Source organism: Eretmochelys imbricata, chromosome 11 (genome assembly GCF_965152235.1).
Source record: "Eretmochelys imbricata isolate rEreImb1 chromosome 11, rEreImb1.hap1, whole genome shotgun sequence".
In the NCBI taxonomy this organism is placed as follows: Eukaryota; Metazoa; Chordata; order Testudines; family Cheloniidae; genus Eretmochelys; species Eretmochelys imbricata.
In genome coordinates this window covers 41491763-41518883 of record NC_135582.1, presented here as the reverse complement: position 1 = coordinate 41518883, position 27121 = coordinate 41491763, and the positions used below count along the sequence as shown (strand labels likewise).

General features: G+C 38.9%; 1 protein-coding gene and 1 pseudogene across 1 annotated transcript in view; both read right to left on the bottom strand.

The window, feature by feature from the left end:
• Nucleotides 1–27121, bottom strand: part of MAP3K20 (mitogen-activated protein kinase kinase kinase 20) — a 117084-nt gene that overhangs the window by 47522 nt on the left and 42441 nt on the right. The window contains exons 3-9 of the mRNA XM_077830054.1: nucleotides 24341–24442; nucleotides 22717–22782; nucleotides 19570–19598; nucleotides 19326–19463; nucleotides 10127–10213; nucleotides 6283–6357; nucleotides 911–1017 (exon numbers count right to left, since the gene is read on the bottom strand). Coding sequence (XP_077686180.1) covers nucleotides 911–1017; nucleotides 6283–6357; nucleotides 10127–10213; nucleotides 19326–19463; nucleotides 19570–19598; nucleotides 22717–22782; nucleotides 24341–24442 — 604 coding nt within the window. The remainder of the gene's footprint in view (nucleotides 1–910; nucleotides 1018–6282; nucleotides 6358–10126; nucleotides 10214–19325; nucleotides 19464–19569; nucleotides 19599–22716; nucleotides 22783–24340; nucleotides 24443–27121) is intronic.
• Nucleotides 13749–14276, bottom strand: LOC144272151 (adenosine 5'-monophosphoramidase HINT1 pseudogene; annotated as a pseudogene).

Sequence of the window (27121 nt, the reverse complement as noted above, 5' to 3'; positions counted from 1 at the left end):
ACCTGGACAGTGGCCAAAGCTTCTTAATATAGACTGCAATAAGATCATCTGGTAACAATCCTCTGCCTGTGCAGATCTGCTTTCAAAATTCTTGTCCAAACACTAAGAAATATTGTGACGCGCTAAGCTTACATACTGAGAAAGAAGCTTTTGGAACATTTCTCTTATGTTATTCTTTGCACACATATAAAAGAGATTGAAAATTGGATCAAAAACTGTTTCAAATAATGGAAAGGGCCCTTTACCTGGGTCTCCATTTGTAAGCATACCACTGGAAACAGGTTGTATCATTTGTTCAAACAATTTTTGTGCATTATCACAAATAACGGGTTGGCAGAAGTCAGTCCTATCATGTGGATGCACAACTGATAACACCAAGTGGCTGCACATGCAAAGATTCAGACTCATAAATGTAGGCTTGTTTTGAAAATTTGGCCTTTTATGTCCCTTCCCTGTGTAACATGTAATTTGCACACTTATACACACAGATATGTACAAATGTAGTAATATGTAGCTTAATCACAAATATCTTCACGTTAGAGACTGAATTCACACCCCTGGTTTTAAGATTTGGATGGCAAAACCCATATACATTTGTGATACTTAAAAAGTGTAATATTAATAAAATGCACAGCTTAAGCGTATTGACTCATAACTCACGTTCCACAACATTCTGGGTAGTCTTGAAAAAAACCAAGATCAAATATGTTCCAAAAATATCTACAGAACAAGTATTTTGTATTAAGAAAGTGGTTGCCATCTTGCCACCTGAGTCTGATTTCTTCTCCTTTTAGTAACTCTAATCCCAGCCACACAATTTGGCACTTAACCCTCTGGAAAGAGTCTTAATTTGCCCACATCATTTCACCTGAACACCATACCATCTTATTATGGAAGCAAAGAAACATACCTCCACTCTGCCTTGTTATGCAGGAATGAGTTACACTGGTCTGGAAGGTTGCTGTCATTGGACATGGATTCCAGAATTGAAATGATCTGCTTGAAAGATGGTCTTTTCTGAAGACAAAATGATAACAATAATCAGGGTTTTGTTTTAATATCGGACAATGTTAAAACATTAATGGGATTTCTCCTGCTGCAACTGCAAGCACAAGCCTGCAAACAGCACACAGACTGGGATGCTGCCTACATAATTATCAGGTGTTCAGCTCATGGAAAAATTATTCTAAACCCATATATTTAAACTGTATACTTTCCACTGGAAAAGTCAGAACAAAAACTGGTACAATCTACAATTATGGCAGGGGAGGGATAGCTCAGTGGTTTGAACACTGACCTGCTAAGCCCAGGTTGTGAGTTCAATCCTTGAGGGGGCCATTTAGCGATCTGGGGAAAAAATTAGGGATTGGTCCTGCTTTGAGCAGGGGGTTGGACTAGATGACCTCCTGAGGTCCCTTCCAACCCGGATATTCTATGATTCTGTGGGGCCCCAACCTGCTACTACCACAATGTAAAATAATTAAACAACAACAACAACAATATAATAAGGGATTTATAATGCTTAGAAAGAAGGGTTTCTCATGCAAAGAAGGAAAATTCTACCTAACAGTCCTAATCTGGGAGAAGCACGCCTCCCAGGGATTGGCAATGCCTTTCATAACACAGCTTTGCAACTGTAGGTCACAGGTAGGAACCCAACACTATTGATAGCTTGTACCAAATAGCTTGTACTGAATAGCTACAAGCCATTTGGTAGCCCGAGTGTGAGATCTCAGTTCAATTCCTACTAGACAAAGGTCCACATCACAAAAATTGCCCCTCCATAACGGGCACCCTTGTTGGTAGTCTCAGCAGAAGTCAGGGACTGAACAGACATCAGGACAATTGTGGTGATTCCTCCATAACAAAGCTGGGCATGTTGCCAAAGCAGTCGGGGGGGAAGTTCACAGTACCCATGCATGTGCTATTCATGTCCTGTGCAAAACTAAAGGCGGTCATTCTTAAACCCCTTTATGAAAACTAAATTCACTCATCATTCAGAGCAGTCATAACTTCTCTGCATTTTCTACTTTCTGCAGTCACAAAGGAAGCTATAGAGTAAGATAATTGTTGAAAACTGAAAAAGCCACAGTTAAATATATTTCTTGAAAGAGCAGTGACTCCATTAGTCTGTTTGACAGACCCCAGGCAAGGTTGAGACAAAAGGTTGAGACAAAATGTAGATACATAATAAAGGGATGATGCACATTCTCTCTGCATCTCATCGGTAATTACACCATTTCTGCTAAAATTACAGATGCAGCAATTAAAACGTGCGTTTTAATTTGGGTGCACAAAAACAATTAGGAACAATGCTGAGGTGTCTCTCCCAGGAAGATCTAAGTGATTTCTACATTATAAAAGAGAGACAATTTCTTTATTTCAAATGTCAAACAGCATAAAAAAGTGTCAAATGTATAACAAAAAAAGAGACAACCTCTCTTATACAGTAGTGCTGCACTATTCAACGTTAACTGGAGGCTTTTTTTGTCTGTCATTTTTTGGTCCATCTACACAATTTTCAGGCAAATGGTGCAGCAAGCAGATTTTCTCAGCGTTTGCCCAGCCATTGCTGTATCTGTGCATTTTGGCTCCTATCCCATAGAGTTCCCTGTACTGTAACCTGGAACATAACACGGTAGCAAGTGCAAACTTGGCAGTACTTTATTTGTACCTGTTGCTATAATTCTATAAATTGTTTCTAGTAAAGAATCCCAGTAGTTTGTTACAATGGTTCTCTCCCGTTAGTGAATCCCCACATGCATTACAGCGGACGGGGACTACACCATCACACAATTCCACATGGATGATGTTATAGGTAAAGCTTAGCAGGAGGCTCCCTTGTACCCATTTGGCAGATAGGCTCTGTGCTTAGAGTCCCAGAATACAATCATTGCTAGTTTTGGGTGGTGCTGCTCCAGGAGGCCAGGAGCTGATTTTTCAACTTGTTTTATTCTTTTCATATATTTAGCTGTTGCTGACCCAAATCCAGTGAAATGCACAAGGTCAGGGCTGCAGTCACTTGCCCTGTTTTGGGTTTGTGAGTAGCAATGTATGCTAAATGCATTCCTGTAATTTCAATAGCTTTTCATTGATGTTCCACCTCTGTTTGCCTGGAGTGTGGGATATGCAATGGGACAGCTTCTAGAACATGTTGGAAACCCCAGACACCATTAATGTATTTGTGTAGTGCTATTAAACACTATACAATCACTTAATAGGTGTGTAGTGTGTCCTTACTAAACTAGTTGCATTATCTGATTTTCAGGAGCAGATGAAGAGAGAGCAGCCCTGTTACCCAGGGTTCCTGGGGAAGCCCTCTTTGACAATGCCATGGTCTGCAAAAGAGGCGTCACAAGCCCCTGTTACATAAGCAATAAAATATTGAAATTAATACAAGTTTCGTTTCCAGAATGTTTGTGCACATTCTGCTTGGTATGTCTTTCTGGGGGTCTTTGGGAAGTACTGTGCAGGGCTGAGACCAGCCAACTACTTCTTATGCTGCTCTCAGACCTGCCTAAACAGAGGGAGGGAATATATTGGTTGACAGAGAACAGAGCTGTCTCTGAAGGGCAGTTCAAAGCATTGAGTGACTGAGTTAGTTGTATGAAGCAATACAATGGTCAATACGATACCTGAGGTTCCTGCACACACTACTACCAAATTGGCAAGCAGTGAACCAGGACAGCCACAGGAGTTGTCAAAACTTTGTTCCAAGTTGACATTCACAACAGTACTGGGAATGCTTGTGCATCTATGTATGTGGACACCAACTGTTTTACAGGCCTGGTAGGTACCTGAATCAGCCTTGGCAACAGCTTTTCTCTCAAAGGTAGATGGGATTTTGTCTGGAGCTGGAATGAGGCAACAGGTCTACACTGATTTTTTTTTTTTTTTTAAAAGGAAGGTACCTTTTAATTTAATAAAAACACTGTAAGCACAGATTGAGGACTTTGGCTAAGATGTGGAAAAGTGACGCGTGATTTGGGGTGCCCAGCTTGAGATACCTTCTTTTTGGTCAGTGGGTGCTCAGCACTTTCTGAAAACAAGACTCCTGAAAGAGGTTTCAAGTTGGATACCCAAAATCACTAGTCACTTTTTAAAAATCTTGGCACTTACATCTCAATGCCTCATGGAAAAACTTTATAAAAGAAATTCCAATTCCAATGAATTGTGACGAATATTTTCAGTGTTTTCCTTAACTCAATATTTATTACTTGGCATGTTTGTATAAAAACAGGTCCTTTGATTCTATTACTTTATCTGTTCCAACTACCTCTCCCAGTTCCCAAGCCTCAGATGGTAATGGTATCTCTAATAATTTATGATGTCCCAGATCAGGTGGAGGATAAGCTGTAGAAACATATGAAACTGTAAGAAATACAAGACCCTGTTTTAAGGTAAACTTCTCTACTAAATAAAGAGATCAATAGGGAGAAATCTTGTAAAAGCAACTATCTAATATCTTTGAAAAATAGGTTGTCTTGAAAGTGGTTGTCTAAGACAAGTAGTTGCCTATTGGAAGTGCTCTTTAATAATCATTATTAATACTTAGCACATAATTGTCTTTTTCCATGTAAAAAACACTTTACTAAAGTTACTTTAACTTATAGGTTTTACTATATAAATACAATTCCTCTATGCATGCTTTATTCATAGCGATTTCAATTCAATGGGATAGATAATTTTCTTCAAATAGTAAGAAATTCTATAAAATTGAAAGCAAAGCCTAAAAACTGACAGACTAATCACAGGCAAATCACAGGGGAGTTGCATATTGTGGTATTACAATAAGGTCACAGTAGTCTATAACAAGGATTGCACTATATACTCCCTCTGAAGCGATGACTTTAACAACAAGCAAGTTGGCCACCAATATTTCAGAAGAACCCTTTATCACTAGGTGCTAGTCTGTCACCTTAGATTCCTATGCAGAAAGTCCCTCCACGTGCAGCTCTCTCCTCTTTTACAGAAGAAGGGCCATCTTCTCATCACCATCTCTGGAGATCTGTGTCTCACGAGGAAGTGGCCTAAGGAAATGGTTGTTATGCTCCAGCAATTTGCAGAAAAGCAGCACGATGCTGCATTAACTTTTCATCATAGCTGTCTAGGAACGAAGGGACTCCCTTCATAGGAAACTGGAGGGGGCTAAGGAGTCTGCAATGAAGAGGCACAGAGTCTTCATTTGGAAGGCACCATGTTGTTGGTGGATCTCAAGGGTCTTGAGGGACAGAACCCTCCACTCATTCAATGAGAGAACATGCCTTGTCCCCCACATAAAAATCTGGGGAAAACTCTACAAGGAAGGTTTTCTTCTTCCTATCTCCCTCTCAGGTTCTTTCCAAGCAACAAGACGATCTAGCTTTAAAGTAGCCAATTCATCCAGGAACAAATCCTGGTTCCACTGAAGCAGTGGCAAAACTCCTATTGACTTCAACGGGACCAGAATTCTGACTCCACCAAACTGAGTAAAGCAATATCATTTTCCTTCGTTACCTATCTTCACAAGAGAAGGAAATGCCTGCTCACATTTGATAACAAAGCTGATGCCATTATGAACTGTTTTCCAGCTACCTCCACAGGTATCTTTCCAACTAATTTTCTGCACAGCAGAATAGGGCAGTGGACTGAACTAAAATGGACTTTTCCCATCATCTATATGAGCCTTTACTAAGTAAATATTCCTTTAAATTACCCTTTTAGTTATCCCCACAAGGGCAGTTAAACAGGTGCAAAGGTTTACAAGCTTGATATAACAACTCTTCTTGAAGTTGCTTTTTATTCTGTTTTCATGTTAATTTAGGGCTTGTTCTGCCATCCTTATTCACACCGTGCAGGAATGTATATTGCAAATGCTCCCAATGTGCTTAGGGTGTCAGAATCAGGCCTTTAATTATTACATTATATGTGCAACTGCTTTGGGACTTCTGTGAAGAAATAATTTTATGAAGAAAATTTGTTTTATAGGTAAGAACTAAACTATTTTTTCATTAAGTTACAGAAAAAATGTATTAGTTCTTCCCATCCTACCTTATGCACAGCTGTTCCAGTCAGTATCCCAGTGCTGACTTCCTTAAACAGGTCTGGCTTTAGAAGGCAAGAGAGGCATCCAGCCATACGTTCTAGATGATCATAATGAAAAGCCCTAGCTAACAGTTTTGAATTGGTTTGCAGCAGCAGTAATAGGCCAGCTGTGCCCTACAAAATAAGACTTACACACTAAATTGATGAAGACGAAAAAGAAATAGATACATTTAACGTGAACACAATAAATGAAATTACCTTTGAATCAGCTTCCCAACACTGATGCATCAGTTCTGCAAAACTTCTGGGACAACTGCTTGGAATGGTTAATCTCTGCAATGGAGAGAGGATTCACCAGTTAAATGACAGCAAAGAGCATTTTATTTTTTTTAATGGTTTAGTCATAATACTTTCCATAAGACCGGTCATTTGATGTTTCAAGCAAAAAGATGAGGCAATTGTTCAAAATAATCATTAACAGAATAAAGGCCAGTATGACAAAAGTCCAAAATTGAGGATCAATGTTCAAAATCCAAAAGAAGACACCATGGACAGGTACAGTTAGACCCATAAGGGATGGGTGGAGCAAATATTCAAACATAGTAGGTTAAAAAATTAACATGTGCCCAATAGATCAAATGAGGCAAGCCCATGGAAAGTCTCGCAAATGAATATTGAATGTTTGGATCCAATTAACTGCATTACTGGGTGTCCACAGATGTAAATATAAATGTGATGTCGGAGAAAACTTAACCCCTTTCTCCCACATAAAGTAATCCAGCAATATTTTAGTAAAATCACTGTTGATATCACAGAGAAATGGCTGAAATACACATTGCATTGTCTGAAGAGGTGATGAAGTTAAAAAAAATATAAAAGATTTCTATGAGAACCTTACTCCACAAGGTAAGTTTCATGAAGCTGTGGTCAGACTGATTAATTGTGATATCAGTTGCTCAAAAAAAGAACTCAAGGCCAGTACTAAAACCATTAGCTGTACAATTACAAAACAATTACAATCAGGACTGCTGCAACAAAGAACGAGTTCTAAACCAATTTGGTTTCCTTTGTAGGGAATTAGAAAGATACCTAAAACAGGCTCTCCTAGAGGCAACTTTTAATTTGCAAACTCTTTTTCCAGTCTGGAAAGATCCAAACCCAATCTCTACATTTGATGAAATGAGTATCTTTACCACATTACATTTACAAGGAGATACCACTGGGCTCTCAGTTAACGGACTTCAGATGTTTGATACCAACTAAAATAGATATGTAAATACACAACAGAATGGTTCTTCATTGGAGGATCTGGAAGGACCTAGAAATCTGAGAGGCCAAGATGGAAAAATGATTCTCTAGTCCTATAAACAGGACAGAGGCATATAAAGATGATCTAACCAAGATATTATAGTTCCATTCAAACCAACTTGCTACCCCAGGCACTTTGCTGCACTAATTCTGGCACTGCACAAGTAAAGCAGAGCAAGTTGTATCAAATTATACCATTATATTACTACAACGTGACCTGCAAAGCCATATGAGCCACAGCATGCCAAAATAGGAGTACAACAAATTTGTCTGCATAAGCATTTAAACAAGACAAAAACTGGAAACATGAGATCAGTAATGCCTTTATTGTGTGAGTGTAATTATTAAAATAATGCATTGCTGGTGAAAAGGCTTTCTGCACAAAAAATACACTGAAATTCCTACAGTGCATGAACAAATTGCACGGCTATTTGATACTCGGTCAAGTCATTTGCCTAAAAATATGTCTGCTAGTCTTGCTATGGCATTTGTGTGTAACCCTCACTGTTCCAGTAGATGGAAAATAAATTAACAGGAGACACGTAATCATCAATTACGTCTGTTTTATGTGTGCAGAATGTAATTTGTCAGGAAATATATAGGTAGCATATTCCAAGGCTATCATACCATAATAAAGAAGATATTCTCAGTACTAATTTGTCATTAGCTAATGCCAACCATAATCTGAGCATTCATATTGGGGGTGGAGCAGGTCTGGATTAAAATGGAAAATATTCACAAAGGATGAAATTCACCTTTGTGCAGAAGACTCAAACAAGACCCAGGCACCACTGAAGTCCTACTTAACCTCTTAGGAACTCCCTTTGCACCAGGTTGATCTTTGCCCTCAGTGAGTATGCTTTAGAACCAGTTCTGCACTGACTTTTATGGGGAGTTCTGCACTGACTTTTAGAGGGAGAAGAACGCAAGATTGGATCAACAGTGTGTTTAATTCTGCTCTGAATCGCACCTATGCAACCTCATTGACATCAGTAGGGTTTGCACTGGTTTATTTGAGAGAAGAACCTGCCCCTTTATATTTATTTACTTGCTGTGAGACACACAAACATTCCATTTTTCTTCTGTTGGAGAAGTGAGGAATAGGAGAGCAAGTTATTGCAAGACTGTTATTTTGCAGGACTGTGTTGGGCATATTCAATAGATTGTGATCAGATTAAAAAAATAATCTGTGAGAGTTAAACTATCAGTGTCAATTCATTCACTGCACCACTTAGGAAGGAAGACTGTGTAATAGGCACCACCATGCTGTTGCAACTAACATCTAGTATTGAGAGGTTCATGAAGGACACTTGTTTTTTCTTAAGCTTCTTCTGGCGGCATGTAAGGCAGCATGGCATGCCCATATTTTGCTTATAATATATTTTAACAGTTCCTTGCTTTGGAAAACCATGAGGAAATATATCTGTACCCTTTAACATCTTTCAGCCGAAAATCAGTTCTCTTCAAATCATTTTAAATGGTCTGGTATTGTATGGCAGATCCTGCATAAACCTGTGTACTTGATATGCACAGGAATGCCATATACAGTATATGGAAAAGTTTCTGGTCTCTCTCTCCAAAATAACTTGGCATTAGCTGTATGAGGCTTTTTCCATAATGGGAGAAGGAATCCCGTTATGTTTCCTGTTCTGGAAATATTATTCTGTAGAAGGCTGAGTTCATAAGGCTTCTCTCTATTAATGTAGCATTTCCAACTAATCTGGACATCTCATATACTTGGACAGGGAGTGGAACCAATCCAGTCCCCAAACAGAACTAAAAAAGAAAAAATACAAAGGTGTTTCCCTCTTCATTTGTCTCTCCCTCTGCTATTTAATATTTAACTCTATTTTATTTAAGTATTTTGGGAAACAGTTTGTATAGAAGAATATAAAATTTTATTGTAGAGATACTGGGTTGTATTATAATGTTACCCAAGCTTCCACTATGTCTAGATAGTAGAGGTTTCCTCTTAACTGAGATTTCCATGCTTGTCTGTGTGTGGTACAGTCCCAACTTTAAATGTTTTTTAAATGTAGTTACTGTCTTTGATATCAAAGAACCATGTGTTCAGACATATAGCTCACATGCCCAACTAACTGAAAGCCTCAATTTGTGCGAAGAAGAAAAGCGAGGCTGGGGACGCTGTACAAACGGTGTTTACACCACTGAAGTTCTTTTGAAATGGAAAGACTCTGCATGAGGAAGCTTGCAGCTATGCCACAGCCTTGCCAATACCAGTGAGGAGCTCATCTTCAATGTAGTGTTGAACGTAGGTGGCAAAACTGTAATTTCTCTCTTTTTTTTTAAACTATTTTTTCTTCTTTTATTTTTGAAATTCTCATCTAAGCGGCAGTTTCTTGTACTATAGTGACTCCTGCTGGGAGAGTTAAGTTGAAGTAGCTGAAGGTCTCTTACAGATATATCAACTCCCGGCCAGTAAAAAGATGTCCTAAACGCAGGAGATGGAGTTAAACTGTTCCCCTACCTTGGACGCAATGGCTTCTTTCATCACTAAGAACAAACCCCTAGGTTTTACAATTGAGACTGAGAAACTAGTACAGTACTTGTACAATTTTTGATCTACAGCATCACGACGTGAAGCTGCAACAATTAGATGTAAAGGGTCCATTCATGAGGAATAACATCACTTTGACCCTTTGTGTTAGCTCCTACTGCTAATCTTTCCATACGCGTGAACTTACTTTCAATTTGAAGAAGATGAAAAAGTCTTTTGCAAAACCCCAATACTGTTTTCTGATCTATGTACCTGAATGTAGAAATGTAGTCTTACCTCGTTTTTTTCCACTACAAGCCAAGCTACTTGTAATCCTTCCAAGCCTTTAAAGGGGACCTCCCTTGTTAGCATCTCCCAGAGAACCTGGAGCAGAAAAAAAAGAAAAGAATTTTTATTTCTGTACTTTGTATTTTAAATACATCATTAAACCCTGATACAGCACTATCTGTATCCAATTAATCGGCAACCAGATCCCATTTGCAGTAACTTGGACAAACGTTTGTGTGCAAGATCCTCTCTCTAAATTAATTTTATTATTTCTGTTTTTCTCTCTAAAGCAAAACCAAATAAAAAACTGTGTTGCACGGGGCCCAGGGTCTGCAATTTTGTGAAACCCATAGGAAATATTCTCTTTCCTTTAAACCATAAAGTGGTGGTTCATCCTTGCAAGATAGTGAACTCCCTCTCCCCAACCCCAACTAGACAAACCTTTTCATTACAATAATCCTACATTTTAAAATATTTCTATACAACTACAGATGGCTTCTTAGTAACAGTAACAACAACAACAGTAACAACAACTTCTTAGTAAACAGTATCTGAGCCTATACGTTTTTAGCTTCTGAGATATGCCTATAACAAAACACCCAACCCAAAATATACTTTGTAAGTAATATAATAATTGTTGCTGCCAACAAGTTTGTGATTATATTAAACTAAGTGGTATAGCAGATATCGGATATTAATATTTTATCTTTAATCTCGCTACAATACTTTATTTTCAGACATGGGAGGATCTCCTCCATCTGTGTATACATGTAACATTTTTGCACATATTGCACCAACTCATTAAATCAAATGGTAACTAAGAATCTCAAATACTTTGTAAAAATGAGATCAACATCACCAAAAGAGCTAAGAATCAATAAGCCCAACTTCTTTTTCTACTATAGAGACATAATATTGGAGTTTAACAGGTTAAAAGTCACTCTTGTCTCCATTCATACATGTATCTACTACACTGGATCTCCATATATGTATCTCTTGATACAGATATAAATAACTATATAAAAACTTCTTCAGCTCAAAACACACCAAAAAGGGGCCAACATTTATTGACCACTTAGCCAAAAGTTCCAAGCACCTTGTATAAGTCTTGATATCCTATGCTATCTGGGCTAGTACTCAGGCTTATTCAAGCCACATCATTTTCAATGAATTATGGCCAACTTTGAAGGTAATTAGTAGGAACATGCAAGAATATTGGCGGACACAATATTGGCAGAAAAATCAAATGAACAGGGTGTTCTATCAAAAGAGCTGCTAATAATTCTGTTTGAGCCAGAACCTGATTAGTAAAGGTAAAAGTATCTTAGAAGAAGTCATTGTACTAAAAATTTTCAAGGGAAAGTATTCATACAGTTACCCAATCCCCTGTATGGTTTAGTTCATTCCCTTTAGAAGAAGGAAAATACAACTCAATTTGTTATTCCAGTTACCACACATCTGCTGGTAAGGCTGAGGAAAAGAAGGGAATTTAACTGCAAAAAAAAATTCACTAATTTGGTATTCCCATGAAACTCAGACACCCCAATAAGCTGTCAGCATAAAACAAAAGCCACCAAACTGTGCAGGTGAGCAGACTCGCAGAATTACCTCATCTGTATAACTGTGGGGCTATTGTGCCCTATGTACTACAAAACGCCACAGGAATTCTCACTAAAGATCACACATCAAATGTATAATAATGGTTAGAATTGTAAAATATTATTTAAAATTCTTCAAATGAACAATATTACATATTGAAATATGTAGGTTTCATATACCACCAAAAGCCTGTAGCTGTAAAAGACAACAATTTTGCTTTTCTCACACAACAGGTAGTGGTTGTATGTTTCCATTCATGCACATAAATTTCCACAGAACATTTTGCACTGAATTCGTTTTTGATGCCATTTTTACTTTTATTTCCATTGTCTTGTACATTTCCATTGTCTTATACAGCTCACTGGTTTCCTAACCTAACTGTATTAGCTCCAAATACTCCAAACTATACTTCATAACCCAGAAGAGATTAAGGAATCTGAGAAAAGTAGGAAGAATTCCCTTTTAGTATCCCTATTGTTCACTAGTAGCATTAGAAAGCCAAAAGATGAGGAACTTGAGTCCCAAAAGTCTCTGTTATTTCCAAAAGATTTACGTAGAACAAGCTTTGTCAGTGACGCCAATTTCATATTCAAATCAACAATCTAAATAAAGATTTTCCCACCAAACTGGAGCTCCATGGTAACATTTTAATTGCCTTGTTTTTGTAAGAGTTTCAACACAGTCTTATGAATTGGCTACACTAGACTGTCAGTCAAAGTGGAACCAAAACTGCAGAGGGAAGCAGTCTAACTGTAGACACAGTTCAGAGAACCATACATAAAAGGATTTACTGCAGAGGTTTGCAAATTGTGGTCCCTAGAGCTCAGTCTCCTTCTTGTGAACAGATAGAGAGAAAGTGAACATGTGGGGAGGAGGACAGGAAATGAAGAGCAAGAGTGTGATTGTCTTTTTCAGAAAGTTTCAAATACTTTCCCAACATTACTTAGTTCCTAAAAATTCCCACTATTACTTCAAGTTCAGCTCCACTGGGGGCAGTTACGCTGGGAACACTACAGACAGGGCTCCAGGGAGCTGCCAGCAGTTTAAGTACCGTATTGTCTGTCTTTGCTCAGAGCAGGTCTACACAACAATGATTAAAATACTGATGGCCGCTGGTGTCTTGTCTACACGAGAGCTCTTCCCCTTGTTACCACTCTGGCTTTGAAATGGCAGTAGCAACAACAGGGGATTTTTTGTAAAAGAGTCCTCATAAAGACCAGACCCACAACATGTTGACTCTAGCATGTTGACTCTAGCATGTCAACTTCAAAATTGTCATGTACTTTCTCCTCTTTTCTTTTTGTGAAGGGCTTTCTATACATGGAGTTATCTCCGATTAACTATACTTGATTAACTCCATTTATGGACACTCTTATTCCAGAATAAGAGTGCCTTTTTCTGGTTTACCTTTAAGCTTATTCTGGAATAAGGGTGTGCACACAAGGAGTTTATCAGTGATTGCTAATCAGGAATAACTGTATTCAGACAATCCTTAGAAGAGACCACTACACTAGTCAGTAGTGGCTAGATCTGGAATGTGGATAATGGAAGACCAAATAAATGAGGATATCCCTTTTAATCCACACTACCTGTAAAAGTTTGTGTTCATGTAGAGGGTTTCAGCATAGCAATCAATCCTGAATTTAATTGTTTGAATACTGCTTTTAGAGAAGGTGAAACGAAAGAAGGGATTTTGAAGGTAGAATGGGGTCTTCTCAGATCCTTTTTCCTCAGCCTCTTTAAGATCTGCTGAAGATTTTCGAATGATCCATTCTTCCATCTGATGAGAGCTGTAGATGTTGCCGTCCGAAGATACTTAATACTAGCCTTGAGTTAAGCTGGATGAGATGAAAATGATTCAAGGTGGTTTTGAAGTGGTTACTATAATGTTATTTCATATTAAATATATAATTTTAAGATGTTTAACAAAAATAACAAAAAATATATGTAAGGATCAAACTGTTTCACAACTTCTATGGCTGAGACTATGCTTACATGTTCTACACATCTCCTGTTTTTTTTTTTGTTTTTTTGTTTTTTCTTTTTAATATGCTAAAACTTTTACTGCCCTTTACAGAAAAAGGTAATTGAACATGTTAACAGTAGTTGGATTCTTGGGCAACGTATTAAATCTATGCAGGGATCATTTTCACACAGAATGGTGATTCTTGCTGCAACTTAGCCAGGAGGCCAGCCCAACTGACGTCCACCAAGAACATGAAGATGTACAAGATAGACAGACTGCCCACCATCTGGCCCTTCATTCATGACCATTTGGTATCCGTTGGTCAAGCCCAATTCAGCAGCACACTTCTTGTCAACAATCATTAAATGCCCAAGAAGAGATTCATCTGAATCTTCTGCTTCAGATAATTGGACAATTGGCTTCTTAGGAACCACTAGGAAATGCGTTGGAGCTTGAGGTGAAATGTCATGGAACGCAATGCACTCCCTCATCCTCGAAGATGATTTTGGCCGGGATCTCCTTGTGGATGATCTTCCCAAAGATGGTTTCCCCACTGGGCCAGGCGGCCTGCGCCTTACGGATCTCATTGGCCATCACTGCCGGCTCGGCCCTCTGCGTGCAGAGTCCAGGTAAATAGACCTGCACTGCAACTAGTTAATGAGTCTGTGTTATTCACTTGTTACCACTTCATCTGTATGACTGAAAGATATCAGTATAAATCCCATATGAGAATGAAATTGGTAAAAAACTCCGAGTGCCAGAAAAACAGGCTAGGGGAAGTCACAATTTAGTAATTTAAGCACACCATTTTTCATTCTTTATTCAACTCTCTGGTGAAAACAACAGGTAGAAAACAGAACACGGATAGTTTTGCACAGCTCTCTTATTGACTTGGACTCATAACCAGGGTTAGAAGAAGTGCAGCAGGAGGGGTGATGGTCTTGTGCTACTACAGGTCATGGCCTTTGTATGAGACCTGACAACGAGATTAGTCCAGCAACTCTCTGCACCTATCCAAATAGAAGTTAAGATCCCATAATTCTTTTCAAAAAGAGTATGGGATAACCCCAGTGTAAAATAAAATAAGTTCTCACACCCAGGTCAAAGTGTGAGCAATTGCCAATAGCTGCTGCATTTAACGTCACAGCCTCTACACAACCAGTATTTAATTAATTGCTTTAATAAGTGCTAAAATATGTCAGCTATGAAAGACACTGCATAAACCCCCCAAAATTAAATACATATACAATATATCCAAATGGAACTCTGCAGAGCTAGGATAAAATAACTGATGTTCTGAGTGTATTTCTTTACAATTTCAAAACAGCTACGGCTGTTTTAAAGAGTGAACATCATTATTCCACAAGCATTTTCAAAGCAGCTAGACAAGTGAAGAATTATAGTCTGTACAACACATAATGACATTAGAAAGAAACTTTAGCTACGCGACTGAAAATCTAGGTTGATAGATTCTGATACTTAGCATCCGTTGTTTAGAGCAGTATCGATTTGGTGGTTCAGAGAAAATCCAAGACCTATGTTTGTGTCTGGATAAATCAGCTGGAATATTTGGTTTTATTTGTTAGTCAACCTTATGAAATAATTTACTAAATCTCAAAGGGAGAATTTGGAAGCCATTAAGCCAATCATGAAGAGCAGAACAAATTACTCTAAACACTGGAATGCAATATCTGAGAGATCCTTTCTAATGCAATACGACCCATTTGCAAATAGGAAAGTTCACCTCAGCTGAGGAAAGACTCAGGCCTAAGTGCTGACAGAAATTACTGGTCATTTGATGGGAAGAGGCTCACTTACACAACAAACAACATTCACAGCCACATAATAGTTTATAGAAAGTAAACCCATTCCAGGAAAAAAAAATGTAGGGAAGACTACAGATTCTGCAAATAGAATGACCTTTCCTAGCGTCTCATTAGTTTACATTTGAAAAGGATCCTGCTCTTTGTTATCAGCATTTCAGCTGAAGAAAAGCAGATTTGTCTGTCTAGCACAAAGGCCACTGGCAAGTGTTTGAAAGTGAACTGTTCAAAATTTGTTTTTATATATCAAATCATTGTAAGAGCAAGAGATCTACTTTTTCAAAGGTGTTAATTCTTAGCCTTTAAGCAGATTCACTACTAGTCTAAAAGTTTAGTTGAGGAGAATTCCAACTTTCAAAGATATACTAGGACAAATTCTTTACTAAGTCAGTAATTCCCAGCAGAGAATCTGGATCACTGCATTTTGCAAGAGTCTGATTCACCACTGCATTACTCTGCTTTTACACCTGAATATCTACATTGAAATCAATGGTGCTAGAGGGGTGGAAAACTGGAACATAATCAGGGTGGATCAGGTGTCTGTGATGGGGTATCCATTCCACACAGGACTGGAAGGGGTTAAGATGGCCAGATAGGCCTATTAACTCCACACACCTGGAGGAAGAGCTAGGGAGCTGACTGCACTTAGGTTCAGCTGTGCAGGAACAGGTGGGGCCTATAAAGCCAGAAAGCTGGCAACAGATGGAGCAGGGAAAGGGCAGTCACTCCCTGAGAAGAGGGTGGAGGGTTTGGACCTGGTACACTCAGCACAAGGAGGGGAACAAGGAGTGGTAGGAAGCAGTCCAGGGAAGGAGCAGCGAGGGCTGGGAGAGAAAAGCCCAGAACTGCTGGCTTGAGGGTCCTTGGACTGGAACATGGAGGAGAGGGTGGACCTGGCTTCCCCTACCAGCCACTGAGGGCATGGTATAAACCAGTAGGGCAGTGAATGGGAAGACTGCCTGGGTCACTGTGGTAATGACAGGGAATTGAAGGATTGTACCCCAAAAGGTACAAAATGCTTAGCCGGAGGACTAAGTCACAAAGAGGATGCTGCAGTTCCTGGGACAGAGACAATGTGACGGGATGCGACCACAGAAAGGGGCATCGACCTTGAGAGCTAATCCCCTGAGAGACCAGGAGGTGGTGCCAGACAAGCAGTGAGTGGTGCACCCCATGACAGTATTTAAAAATTCTAAAACATTGGACGTGTCCATAGGAGAACATATTTGTCTCCAAAATACATATGAATGATAAAACAGCCATATGGATCACATATTATTATGCACACCGAAATATCACTAAGACAACAAGGCATAGGCCAATGTAACTCCGTATATATATGCAAAACCATTTTGTGGGAAGGTTATTGTATTAAAATATTTCACTAATAGTGAACTGGCTAGCATATGGCTATACTGTAAGTTCTCTGAGTTTTACCTATAATCACAGAATTAACAAACTATCTTTACTGTTTATACACAGGACAAATAAATTTTAACTTTACCAACTAAATGCTCCTACGGTTTGTGCTATACCTAATTTAATAATATATTAAACAATTCTGTAAACTGGAGTAATAGTAATAGGATGAAATTTAATAGTGAGAAGTGTAAGGTTATGCATTTAGGGATTAATAACAAGAATTTTAGTTATATACTGGGGACGCATCAATTAGAAGTAACGGAGGAGGAGAAGGACCTTGGAGTATTGGTTGATCATGGGATGACTATGACCCGTCAATGTGATGTGGCCATGAAAAAAGCTAATGCGGTCTTGGGATGCATCAGGCAAGGTATTTCCAGTAGAGATAAGGAGGTTTTAGTACCGTTATACAAGGCACTTGTGAGACCTTACCTGGAATACTGTGTGCAGTTCTGGTCTCCCATGTTTAAGAAGGATGAATTCAAACTGGAACGGGCACAGAGAAGGGCTACTAGGATGATCCGAGGAATGGACAACCTGTTTTATGAAAGGAGACTCAAGGAGCTTGGCTTGTTTAGTCTAACTAAAAGAAGGTTGAGGGGACATATGATTGCTCTCTATAATTATATCAGAGGATAAATACCAGAGAAGGAGAGGAATTATTTAAGTTCAGTACCAATGTGGACACAAGAAAAAATGGATATAATCTGGTCATTGGGAAGTTTAGACTTGAAATTAGACGAAGGTTTCTAACCATCAGAGGAGTGAAGTTTTGGAATAGCCTTCCAAGACCTATCTGGTTTTAAGATTAAACTCCATAAGTTTATGGAGGAGATGGTATGATGGGATAACATGATTTTGGCAATTAATTAATCTTTAAATATTCATGGTAAATAGGCCCAATGGCCTGTGATGGGATGTTAGATGGGGTGGGATCTGAGTTACTACAGAGAATTCTTTCCTGGGTATCTGGCTGGTGAATCTTGCCCATATGCTCAGGATTTAGCTGATCGTCATATTTGGGGTCGGGAAGGAATTTTCCTCCAGGGCAGATTGGAAGAGGCCCTGGAGGTTTTTCGCCTTCCTCTGTAGCATGGGGCACGGGTCACTTGCTGGAGGATTCTCCTTGAAGTCTTTAAACCATGATTTGAGGACTTCAATAGCTCAGACATAGGTGAGAGGTTTTTCGCAGGAGTGGATGGGTGAGATTCTGTGGCCTGCGTTGTGCAGGAGGTCAGACTAGATGATCATAATGGTCCCTTCTGACCTTAATATCTATGAATCTATGAATTCCTTAAATTCTCTCACTAGAATTTTATTTACAGCTAATTCACACTGACTAAGCTGTAACAACTTTTGAACTAGACAATTCTAGAACTAGCTTGGAATTTCTCTCTTCTTTTTTTTTTTCCCCTATTTGGAACTGAAATGCTTCCCTTCAATAAGAAATACTTTGTCGTTTTCAATAACAGCTTATATAACATTTACATTTGCTAGCTTACATCCTAGTATTGTAGGTGTCTTAGCTCAATTAAGTCAGACTATAGTTTTGGATCTGCCAGCATAGCTTTTTTGTTTCTCTTACATTGGGTCATCAGTTTAAATGATGAATGGCTAGGGGAGTTGTTAATTCCTGCCATCTCCTCTCCTTTAACGCGCACACACACACACCCCACTCTCTGCTGTAGTGTCTGTCAGCTTCAATTATGGAGTAATACAGGATTGATTGCAAGGATGCAGAGTAGGAACAGAGTTAAAGAATTCCAAAATTCCCAAACTTCACTCACAACATTTATTTGCTTACAAACAGGTTCATTTCCACCCCTTTAAATAAGTGGCAGAACCCACAAAACTTTTACCAACCTTTCTATACAGTGCCTCTCTACCTTTGAGAACAGTTATCAGCTGATTGTAGCAGGCTATTACAGCAATCTGAGTGGTAGAGTGGCATAATACCACCTTTCTTAAACCAACTCCATGACATACAAGTATGGAAATATTCTAGGCAACCCTCTCTAATAAACTTACTAAAATATAACCTGTTGCTCCCGAAAGACTAATATTCATTCCTTTGCCAACACAACACAGTTACAAACTGTAAACTAGCTCTTTCCTGCCTCCTGACATAGGTAAAGTATTTTAAATACAGTTTGCATTTCACAGATTAGCAACGCAGCACAATCTAATCAAATACTTATCTTACTAAGCATGCAAGACATTGCTCATACTAACAGTTTTCAGCTTGTAATTATAAAATACATGAATCTATTTTGAAATGAAATTTTGTGAACTTTCTCTAATGCCCTTATTTAGGAACATTGTTTTCACATTTTACATTCTACTAAATCAGTTATGCCAGTGCCCCATTAATACAGAGAAAGAAATGAAAGCAACTCACCACACCGTATGAATACGTGTCACATGTTTCAGACACTGGGAGACTCTGGATAACTTCTGGAGCCATCCAAGGGAAGGTACCCACCAAGGACATGTGTGTCGTATGGTGGTGAAACCTTGAGGCACCAAAATCACAGATCTGGCAAAAACAAACAAACAATAAATGCCAACTTCTCATTCATTTGACTTCAAAGATATCAGGCAAAGCAGCTGCAAAACCTTCCAAATAATTAAAATATTCCTACCTTTAATACTCCATCAGCAGCGATAACAACTGGAAAATCAAGAAACAAAATGTAAGTGAATTACGTTTCAAAGAAGAACAATGTATCTTGTTATTAACATCTTAATGGAAAACCCAGTTGACATTTTATAAAGAAAAATGATCCCACATTGATCCAGGACTTGAATACACTGGCACACACAATTCTTTTGATTTCTTGGGAGGTGTTCGAAGAACATTTGTCAGATACCTGAAAGTCTACGAATAAATTCTAAAACTGCATTAGAAAAAAAAATTACAAAAAAGGTCTATTAATAGTTTACTAATAAATGAAAATTTAATTTGCTAAGAAACAGGCTACAATTAACTCCTTAATTATAATTCAATCCTCCCTTACACATTTCCTCAAACACTTTGCACAGTTGTAATTGTGGGTACAATTTCACCCACTGTATGTATCCATTTATTGACATTAGCTGCAAATAAGTCAGAGAAAATTCAGTGTGATGTTTGAATTATTTTTCAATTTCACAGTGACACTTTTCAGCAGATACCCTTTCCACAATCACCTTTACCCTAACTTTTACAGCGCATTAGCAAACACAGTGGAACCCGCTTGTAGGCAATGCAGTTAGAGTCAAATTCCACTTACAGAGAAAGGAGTGAAATTCCAGATTTGTTTTAATGGACTTTCAATCCTCTTACACTGAAGTGTCACTTTACTTAGAGTGAAGTTTCTTTCCACTCGAATAGTAAGCTGATAAAGATGCTTAAAAAATTGGACTCATACCCTCCTGCATAATGTAAAACACCAGACAACTTGCCACCTAAAGGTTTCCTTCATACACCTAGTCAAAATTATTGTTCTGTTTGATTTACTTTAGAATATCAGGAATGTGAAGTCCAGTCTTTACTGGTTTTGCTGAAAGACCTCTTGGGAAAGATCTCCTGTTCAGTGTAAGCTCTAACACCTTAACTGAAGGGGCAGGGATATTTAACCTTTAACAAAGATGTCCAGTATCCCCTAAGTTAATTAGCAATTGAAAAGTTGAATAGTTGAAAACAAAAACAGAAAAATCAAGGAGTTTGACCAAAAAAAAAAAAAAAAAAACACTCTCTCTCAGTTTACATCTCAACCTTCACTCTCTTGCCTACCATGACATTTCACTAGTTCTCTAGTCATCTGAGATAAAATCAGGGCAGACAAGATGTGAATTGAATATCTGATATAAAATATAAGCAGGAGAAAAAAGGTAGTTTGGGATTTATTTTTTACTAAATTTGTTTCCAGGGATTCATCAAGATGAAGAAGCGGAAAAAAACAGTGCAATCTCAGGGTTTTTCTGTTGTCTATCACCTTTACGTGAGTTCTGCTGTATCAATCCCTCTTGGAATGCACATAAAAGATGGATGTTAAGTACTCTATCACCTCCCTCTTCTCTGTCTGGCGAGGGAGGAAAAGAGAAGTTGTCATTACCCGTACCTCTTGGGAGATGGGGAAAATAGGAATTCCAGGTCCCAGATTTTGTTGCAGTTCCTTCCCATGTGGAACAAAAGATAAAACAAGACCTTGCTGCAAACCAATAAGGGTGTGTCCACTCTACAAGAGCAGCCATCCACCACTAGCATGATTTTCTGTCACAGCTTGGAGCATCTGTCTTCTAATTTTTATTTATTATTTTTGGCTCATGTGGACAGGAAAACAGAATCCCTATAACTGCGTCAGAGAACAGCATTATGACATTGTCTACACTAGCATTTTTCTTTGAATTCCCCACTATTTCACTGCCACTAGTGCCCCTCCACTTTGTATTTTAAACAGAATTTGACATTTTGAGGATTACAGATAAATCCCTGGGGCAAAGCAAGAGCCCACATCTTTGAAATCCAGAAGTTTTCTATGCTTATTTTGGTCTTACATCCAAATTAGGACTTGATGAAGATTAATTCTCATGGCAATAGTAATAAACCAATGAATACTGATACTAAAAAGGTATTTATTAAAAGGTGAGGAGTACTTGTGGCACCTTAGAGACTAACCAATTTATATGAGCATGAGCTTTCGTGAGCTACAGCTCACTTCATCGGATGCATACCGTGGAAACTGGAAACTGGCCATACCGTGGAAACTTGTACCTAAAATGGTACATTCTGGCACACCTCCAGTAAATTTTCATGGAAACTAAATAAAATTTTCAGATGGGTAAATTGAAACATATGCTCTGAATGCCTTTTAAGCCCTAGTTAGTGGGGATATTCAGCAGAAAAAAATAAGCTTACCTCAAAAAATGATGTGAGCCTTGCTCACCCTTAAACAATCTTTCCAATTCAAAAGATAGAGAGAGGTTTCTAACTAACTACAAATACAGAAAGAACTGTCCAATATTTCCCATTACAGTAATGAAGGCTCACAATGATCCCTCTCAGAGATTTACGTTAGTAATAATAGCATCAATGATTAATCAAAGTTTATAAAAGAAAATAAATATTTTCTTAAAAAGATACTTAAGAATGAAACTACATCCAGCCATTTCTCCATGGATGACATTCTTATACAGCATTTGGTGACTCAGAATAATTTGTAAGCCACTTACTAGTAGTAAATATTTCACTTAAGGTCACTTTTCAGCATGTTTCATAACTGACCTGGAACTAACCAAGTAGAACAGTTTCATTCAAATCCCACAGCCAGTTTACATTCTTCAGAAGTACTATCATCTGCAAAAGTTCAATCAATGCTGAAAGAACCACAACATTCTCAGAGAAGATACTGGGTCCGATTCTCAAGTCCCTTTTGGCTGTTTTGCACTGTTCATAGCAGTTCTCCACCATCTCTTCCTGGGCCTCAGCATACAGGACATTTCCAGGAAAAAGGGAAAGTACTTTGTCAAACCTTGGCTGCTGGAACAGACCATGAGAAGCAAGGCATAATTTAAAGCAGCACTACAGACTGCTCTGAATTATGCCAGGGACTGGAATGGTGCCCAGATATCCCCAGGATTCAGGGCAGGGAACACAAAGATGGCTTAGTACTGCCTTTTCTCTGCCTCAGCTGCATATCTCAGCTACAGCTGAAGATTTAGCCCTGAATCTCTCGAAGGCTAAAGTTAAACTGTCACATTAACTGAAAGTAGAAATATAGAATAACTTAAGTGCAAGGTTACTTTACCATTTCTAGACTTTAGATCTCTGTGAATTACTTTCACTGGAGCCTCCATATGCAAATAGTGCATTCCTATAGAAAAATGAGGGAAAGTTTTAAGATTATGCTGGTTTAGCAAGGCCACTGATTGTCAATGCTTGTGTTAATGATGATCTATAGTACATTAGAAGAGGAACGCTGCTTGCCTATGTGATTATTTGCATGTAGAGAGCCCGAAGTATGTAAAAAGTATACATGTAATACAGTGCCATGTACATGAACATAAAAGGATGGAGATATCACCCACCCAATGCATAATTTTTATGCTCTTATTTCTATTCTTTCATTTCCTATTTTAAATATCTGTATATATCTAATGCAGGCAGAGCTGGGTGAGTCTTAGGTACGCTGATGCTTGGATTTCAGAGAGAGACAGTGTCTTATCAACCAGAAATATGATCTGCGTCCCAACAGTTGGAGGTATTCTGCAACTTGCTCTTGTGTCTAAGCATCACACTCATTGTTGGGATTTAAACTATAATTGCATAGAGTTAATCACAATGACAAGCCCAATGCCTTATCTGCTGTACCTTCTTCTAGTGCTTGGAGGATATAAAATGTAACCACTAGCCTTCATTATTCAGATGAAATTATTTAGCGAGTAACTTGGGTATGTTGAGATAAAACTCCAAAAAGGCTTGCACTTACAAACCTTTTAAAAATAGATAAAAATAAACTGTGGTTTAGCCATTTAGGCTCTGGGGCACTGAGATCTTCTAGCATGGACTCCTGAAGACCACAATGACTTCTACGGGACCCCACATGTGCAAAGGGATCAGTGCTGACCAATCTGAATACAGGATCAGGGCTGTAAAGCATTAGCTAGTCTTTGAATGTGTATTTAAAAATAAAAAGGAACTAAAAACTGTTTGCTAACACTTTGATTGTTTTTTTAAAAATTACTTAAATTGCTTGGGAAATTTTGAAGTGTGTTTTAAAATTTTTATGTGTGGTACAATACATACAGAATAGCATCCACCTGTCTTAAATTACTTGGATCGTTTCTAAGTAAACTGTTCCATTGAATAGTCTAAGGGCTTGTCTAGACACTAAAGCAAGTTAAGACAAATTAACTGAAGGTGCGAAGTTAGAGCACATTATTTAAAGTGCATAAAACCTCTGTTAGATGCTCTCATTTAGAAGTAAAGTGGTCTCAGTTTGCTTTAACTACGGGCTTGTCTACATGGGAAGGTATTCTGGAATAGCCATTCCTGACTAACTCCCTTTGGAAGTGGATTAAGCAAATTTGGAATAAGGCACTCTTATTGGAAAGCATCCACACAGGAATTTAATCAGGAATAGCTATTCCACTTAAAATTCACGCTCCACCCACCTTAAAACAAAATTAACTTCTCAGCGTAGGGAAGATCTTAGTTTTGCTTAAGCTAAAGTGCACTGCGGCCACTTTATTTCATCTTAACTTTCTTGACTATCCCTATGTAGACAAGCCCTAAACCTAGATATTGACATATCTATGCAATATATGTCTATACACAGTCACCTATGAAAAATATTCTGCTGGGATTTAGAGCCAAAAAATAAAAAGAAATGGTCAACGGGAGGGAGTTATTGTTAAAAATCAGCCTCTTACCTTTAGCTATGTCAGTTGCCCAGGTCATGATATGATCCATATCCATGTCTTCACTTCTGTTGCTATTAATGTAATCATACAATGAGCCAACAGAAGCATATTCTATTAAAAAAAAGATACATAATGTGTCAAAATGTTGCTTTTAAGTCAAAAGCTGGGTGATTTCCCACCAACGACTGATAGACCAATGTAATCCTCATATAAAACTCTGCAACAAGACTCTGTGGGTTCAATAGTTAACAGCAGGCTGTATTCTGCACGGGTGTAAAATAGAGGCATTTTGTTTTTAATTATCCCCAGACAGGCAAGTAGTGGATTTTAAAATTAAGACAGTAAAAAGGCTCAGCATAAACAGAATTCAGATTAGCCAGATCAGGAGCTTGACAAGTATTTGGGGACAGGTACACTGGGATGTTTAAAAAAAAGTTTGATGAGCACAGTTCTGCTCAGAAAAGCAACTATGTAAAATGTCACCTTTTTACTCAGGAGGTCTGCTCCATTTGCATATTCAGAATTTCATCTACTGACTTAAGGGACTAAAATAAGTTGTACTGCTTTTCTTATCCCTGTAGAGCCAACACTGATAAGAAAGCAAGGTGGATTCTATTCCTTCTTGTTCATTCTCAACAGAATAATTTACGAAGTACTTTGTTCTGAACAATTACATCTGTGCAAACCCACTAACGGAAGTGTGGTTGCACAGGTGTAACCAAGGGTATGTCTACACCACAGTCGGAGGTCTATCTGCAGCATGTGTAGACATAGCTAGTAGCTAGTCCAGGTACCAACTGCAGTGAAGCCATGGCAAAATGGGCTAGCTGCCCAAGTACGAGCCCCCCAGTGAGCCTGGGTATGGTCTCTGGCAGCTAGCTCATGTTGCAGTCAGCACGTGAGCTAGCTAAATCAAAGCTAGCTCAGGCATGTCTACACGTGCTGCAATCACACCTCCAACTGCAGTGAAGACATTCACCCTAAAGGGCTAATTTGGCCTGCAGGCTCTTTATTGTTGGCGATGGTGTATGTGAGGGAGAGAATCTACTTCGACTTTCAGAGCCCAAGCTGAGTTTGAAAGTCTAGAGAAATCAATCAATCTATTTACTGCAAGTTGAGCACAACTGATTCTAAAGTCACAAATACAAACTTGGAACTCGACAGTGCCATTTGACAGTAATTTTTCAGTACTTTAAATCAAAGATGTTCTACATGGGAACACAGAATTTGCCATTCTTGATCAGATTACTGGTTTGCCAAATGGACTCCAGCAGTGTCCAATATTTAGTGCTTCAGAGGAAAATGGACACTCCTCATCATTGTATTATTGTGCAACGTTGTACATGAGGGAGGGCAAAACAGTCCATCACAAAGTAGGAGATAATCTATTTGAATTACTGTCCAAAAATATTTGAGTTGAGTATTAGAATATGACCTTAAATTAGGTTTTTTCGGGGGAGGGAAAACAGGAGAGTCAGATAAGTGGAAAGAGAAATTTTTGTTAAGGAAAAAAAAATGGTCTAATGTTGAAGTGCTGTGGCCAAATTTTCACTTGTTCCAGGATAGGCTTGGTGAGAGAAATGTGGGGATGGGAGCAGCTGTCGGGAACAAGTTATGCCTCCCTGATTTTCCTGGTGCAATTGTCCCTGCCCTGCCCACTGGCATATGTTGGAGCAGCTTAGGGGCTGCTGTAACTTATGACAACTGGTTATGGTCGCTATGACACTATATCCTAGTAGTGAATTAAGCAGACACTACATCTCACCCACTCCCAGCCTCTATGTCAGGATGTACAGGGGCAGATGATGTAGGATCCAGCTACACCACTTTACACCACCTGAGAACTTCCCTACACCAGGGAAATCATCAGCTTGTCACTTAGAGCCACTACTTTAAACCACCTGACTAGTGCAAAGTGGCCAGAACAGAAGGGGCAGAACCTCGGTATGTAAGCACAATTGCTGGGCCATGTCTACACTACAAAGTTCAGTCAATGCAAGTTATGTTGGGATACAGCCACTGAAGTCTGTATATTGCTCAGGCGTATGCATACTTGGCTTCTTGTGTCAGTGCTCCCCATACTCATCAGGCGGGCTCGTGTCAATGCAAAGTATGGTGCACTGGATAGATATCCCAGCGTTCCCCACGCTGCTGTATGGCGCAGTGCCTTTTGGGACCTTTTCACAGAGCTTTGTGGGATAGTAGCAAAGTGCCCAAGGATTTCCAGGAGCTACGGGTCAAGCTCCTAACATGCTGGTTTCTATATCCCATACTACTTGCCACATCCAATAATTTTAGCACCATTTTTCAAAACTCCCACAGTCCCATGCAGCACTTTTTGGTCTCCACCATCACTGACAGAAGCATGGAGCCTGCAGAGCTCATCATAGTTCTCATGTGTGTTGCAAATACATCTAGGAAGCACCACTGTCCAGTATGTGCAGAGCTTGAGGAAGTACTGCTACAATTAGGACTGAGATGAGAACAATGTGGAGATGTTCGAACACAATAACTAGAAGCTAATGGGCACAGTGGAAAAACATTCCAGGTTGCTGCTGGCACTCTTGGAGCGGCTCCACGCGGTAGAGATCGAGTCCCAACTGTTGGGAATGCATCATCGTAATGCACATTTAGGATGATGAGAACTGGCTGCAGAACTTTTGGATGCGAAAGGCCACATTCTTGGATCTGTGTGCCGAGTTCACCTTGGCCCTTCAGCACAGGGACGCCAGAACGAGAGCTGCATTGACAGTGGAGAAGAGTGTGGCACTTGCACTCTGGAAGTTTGCA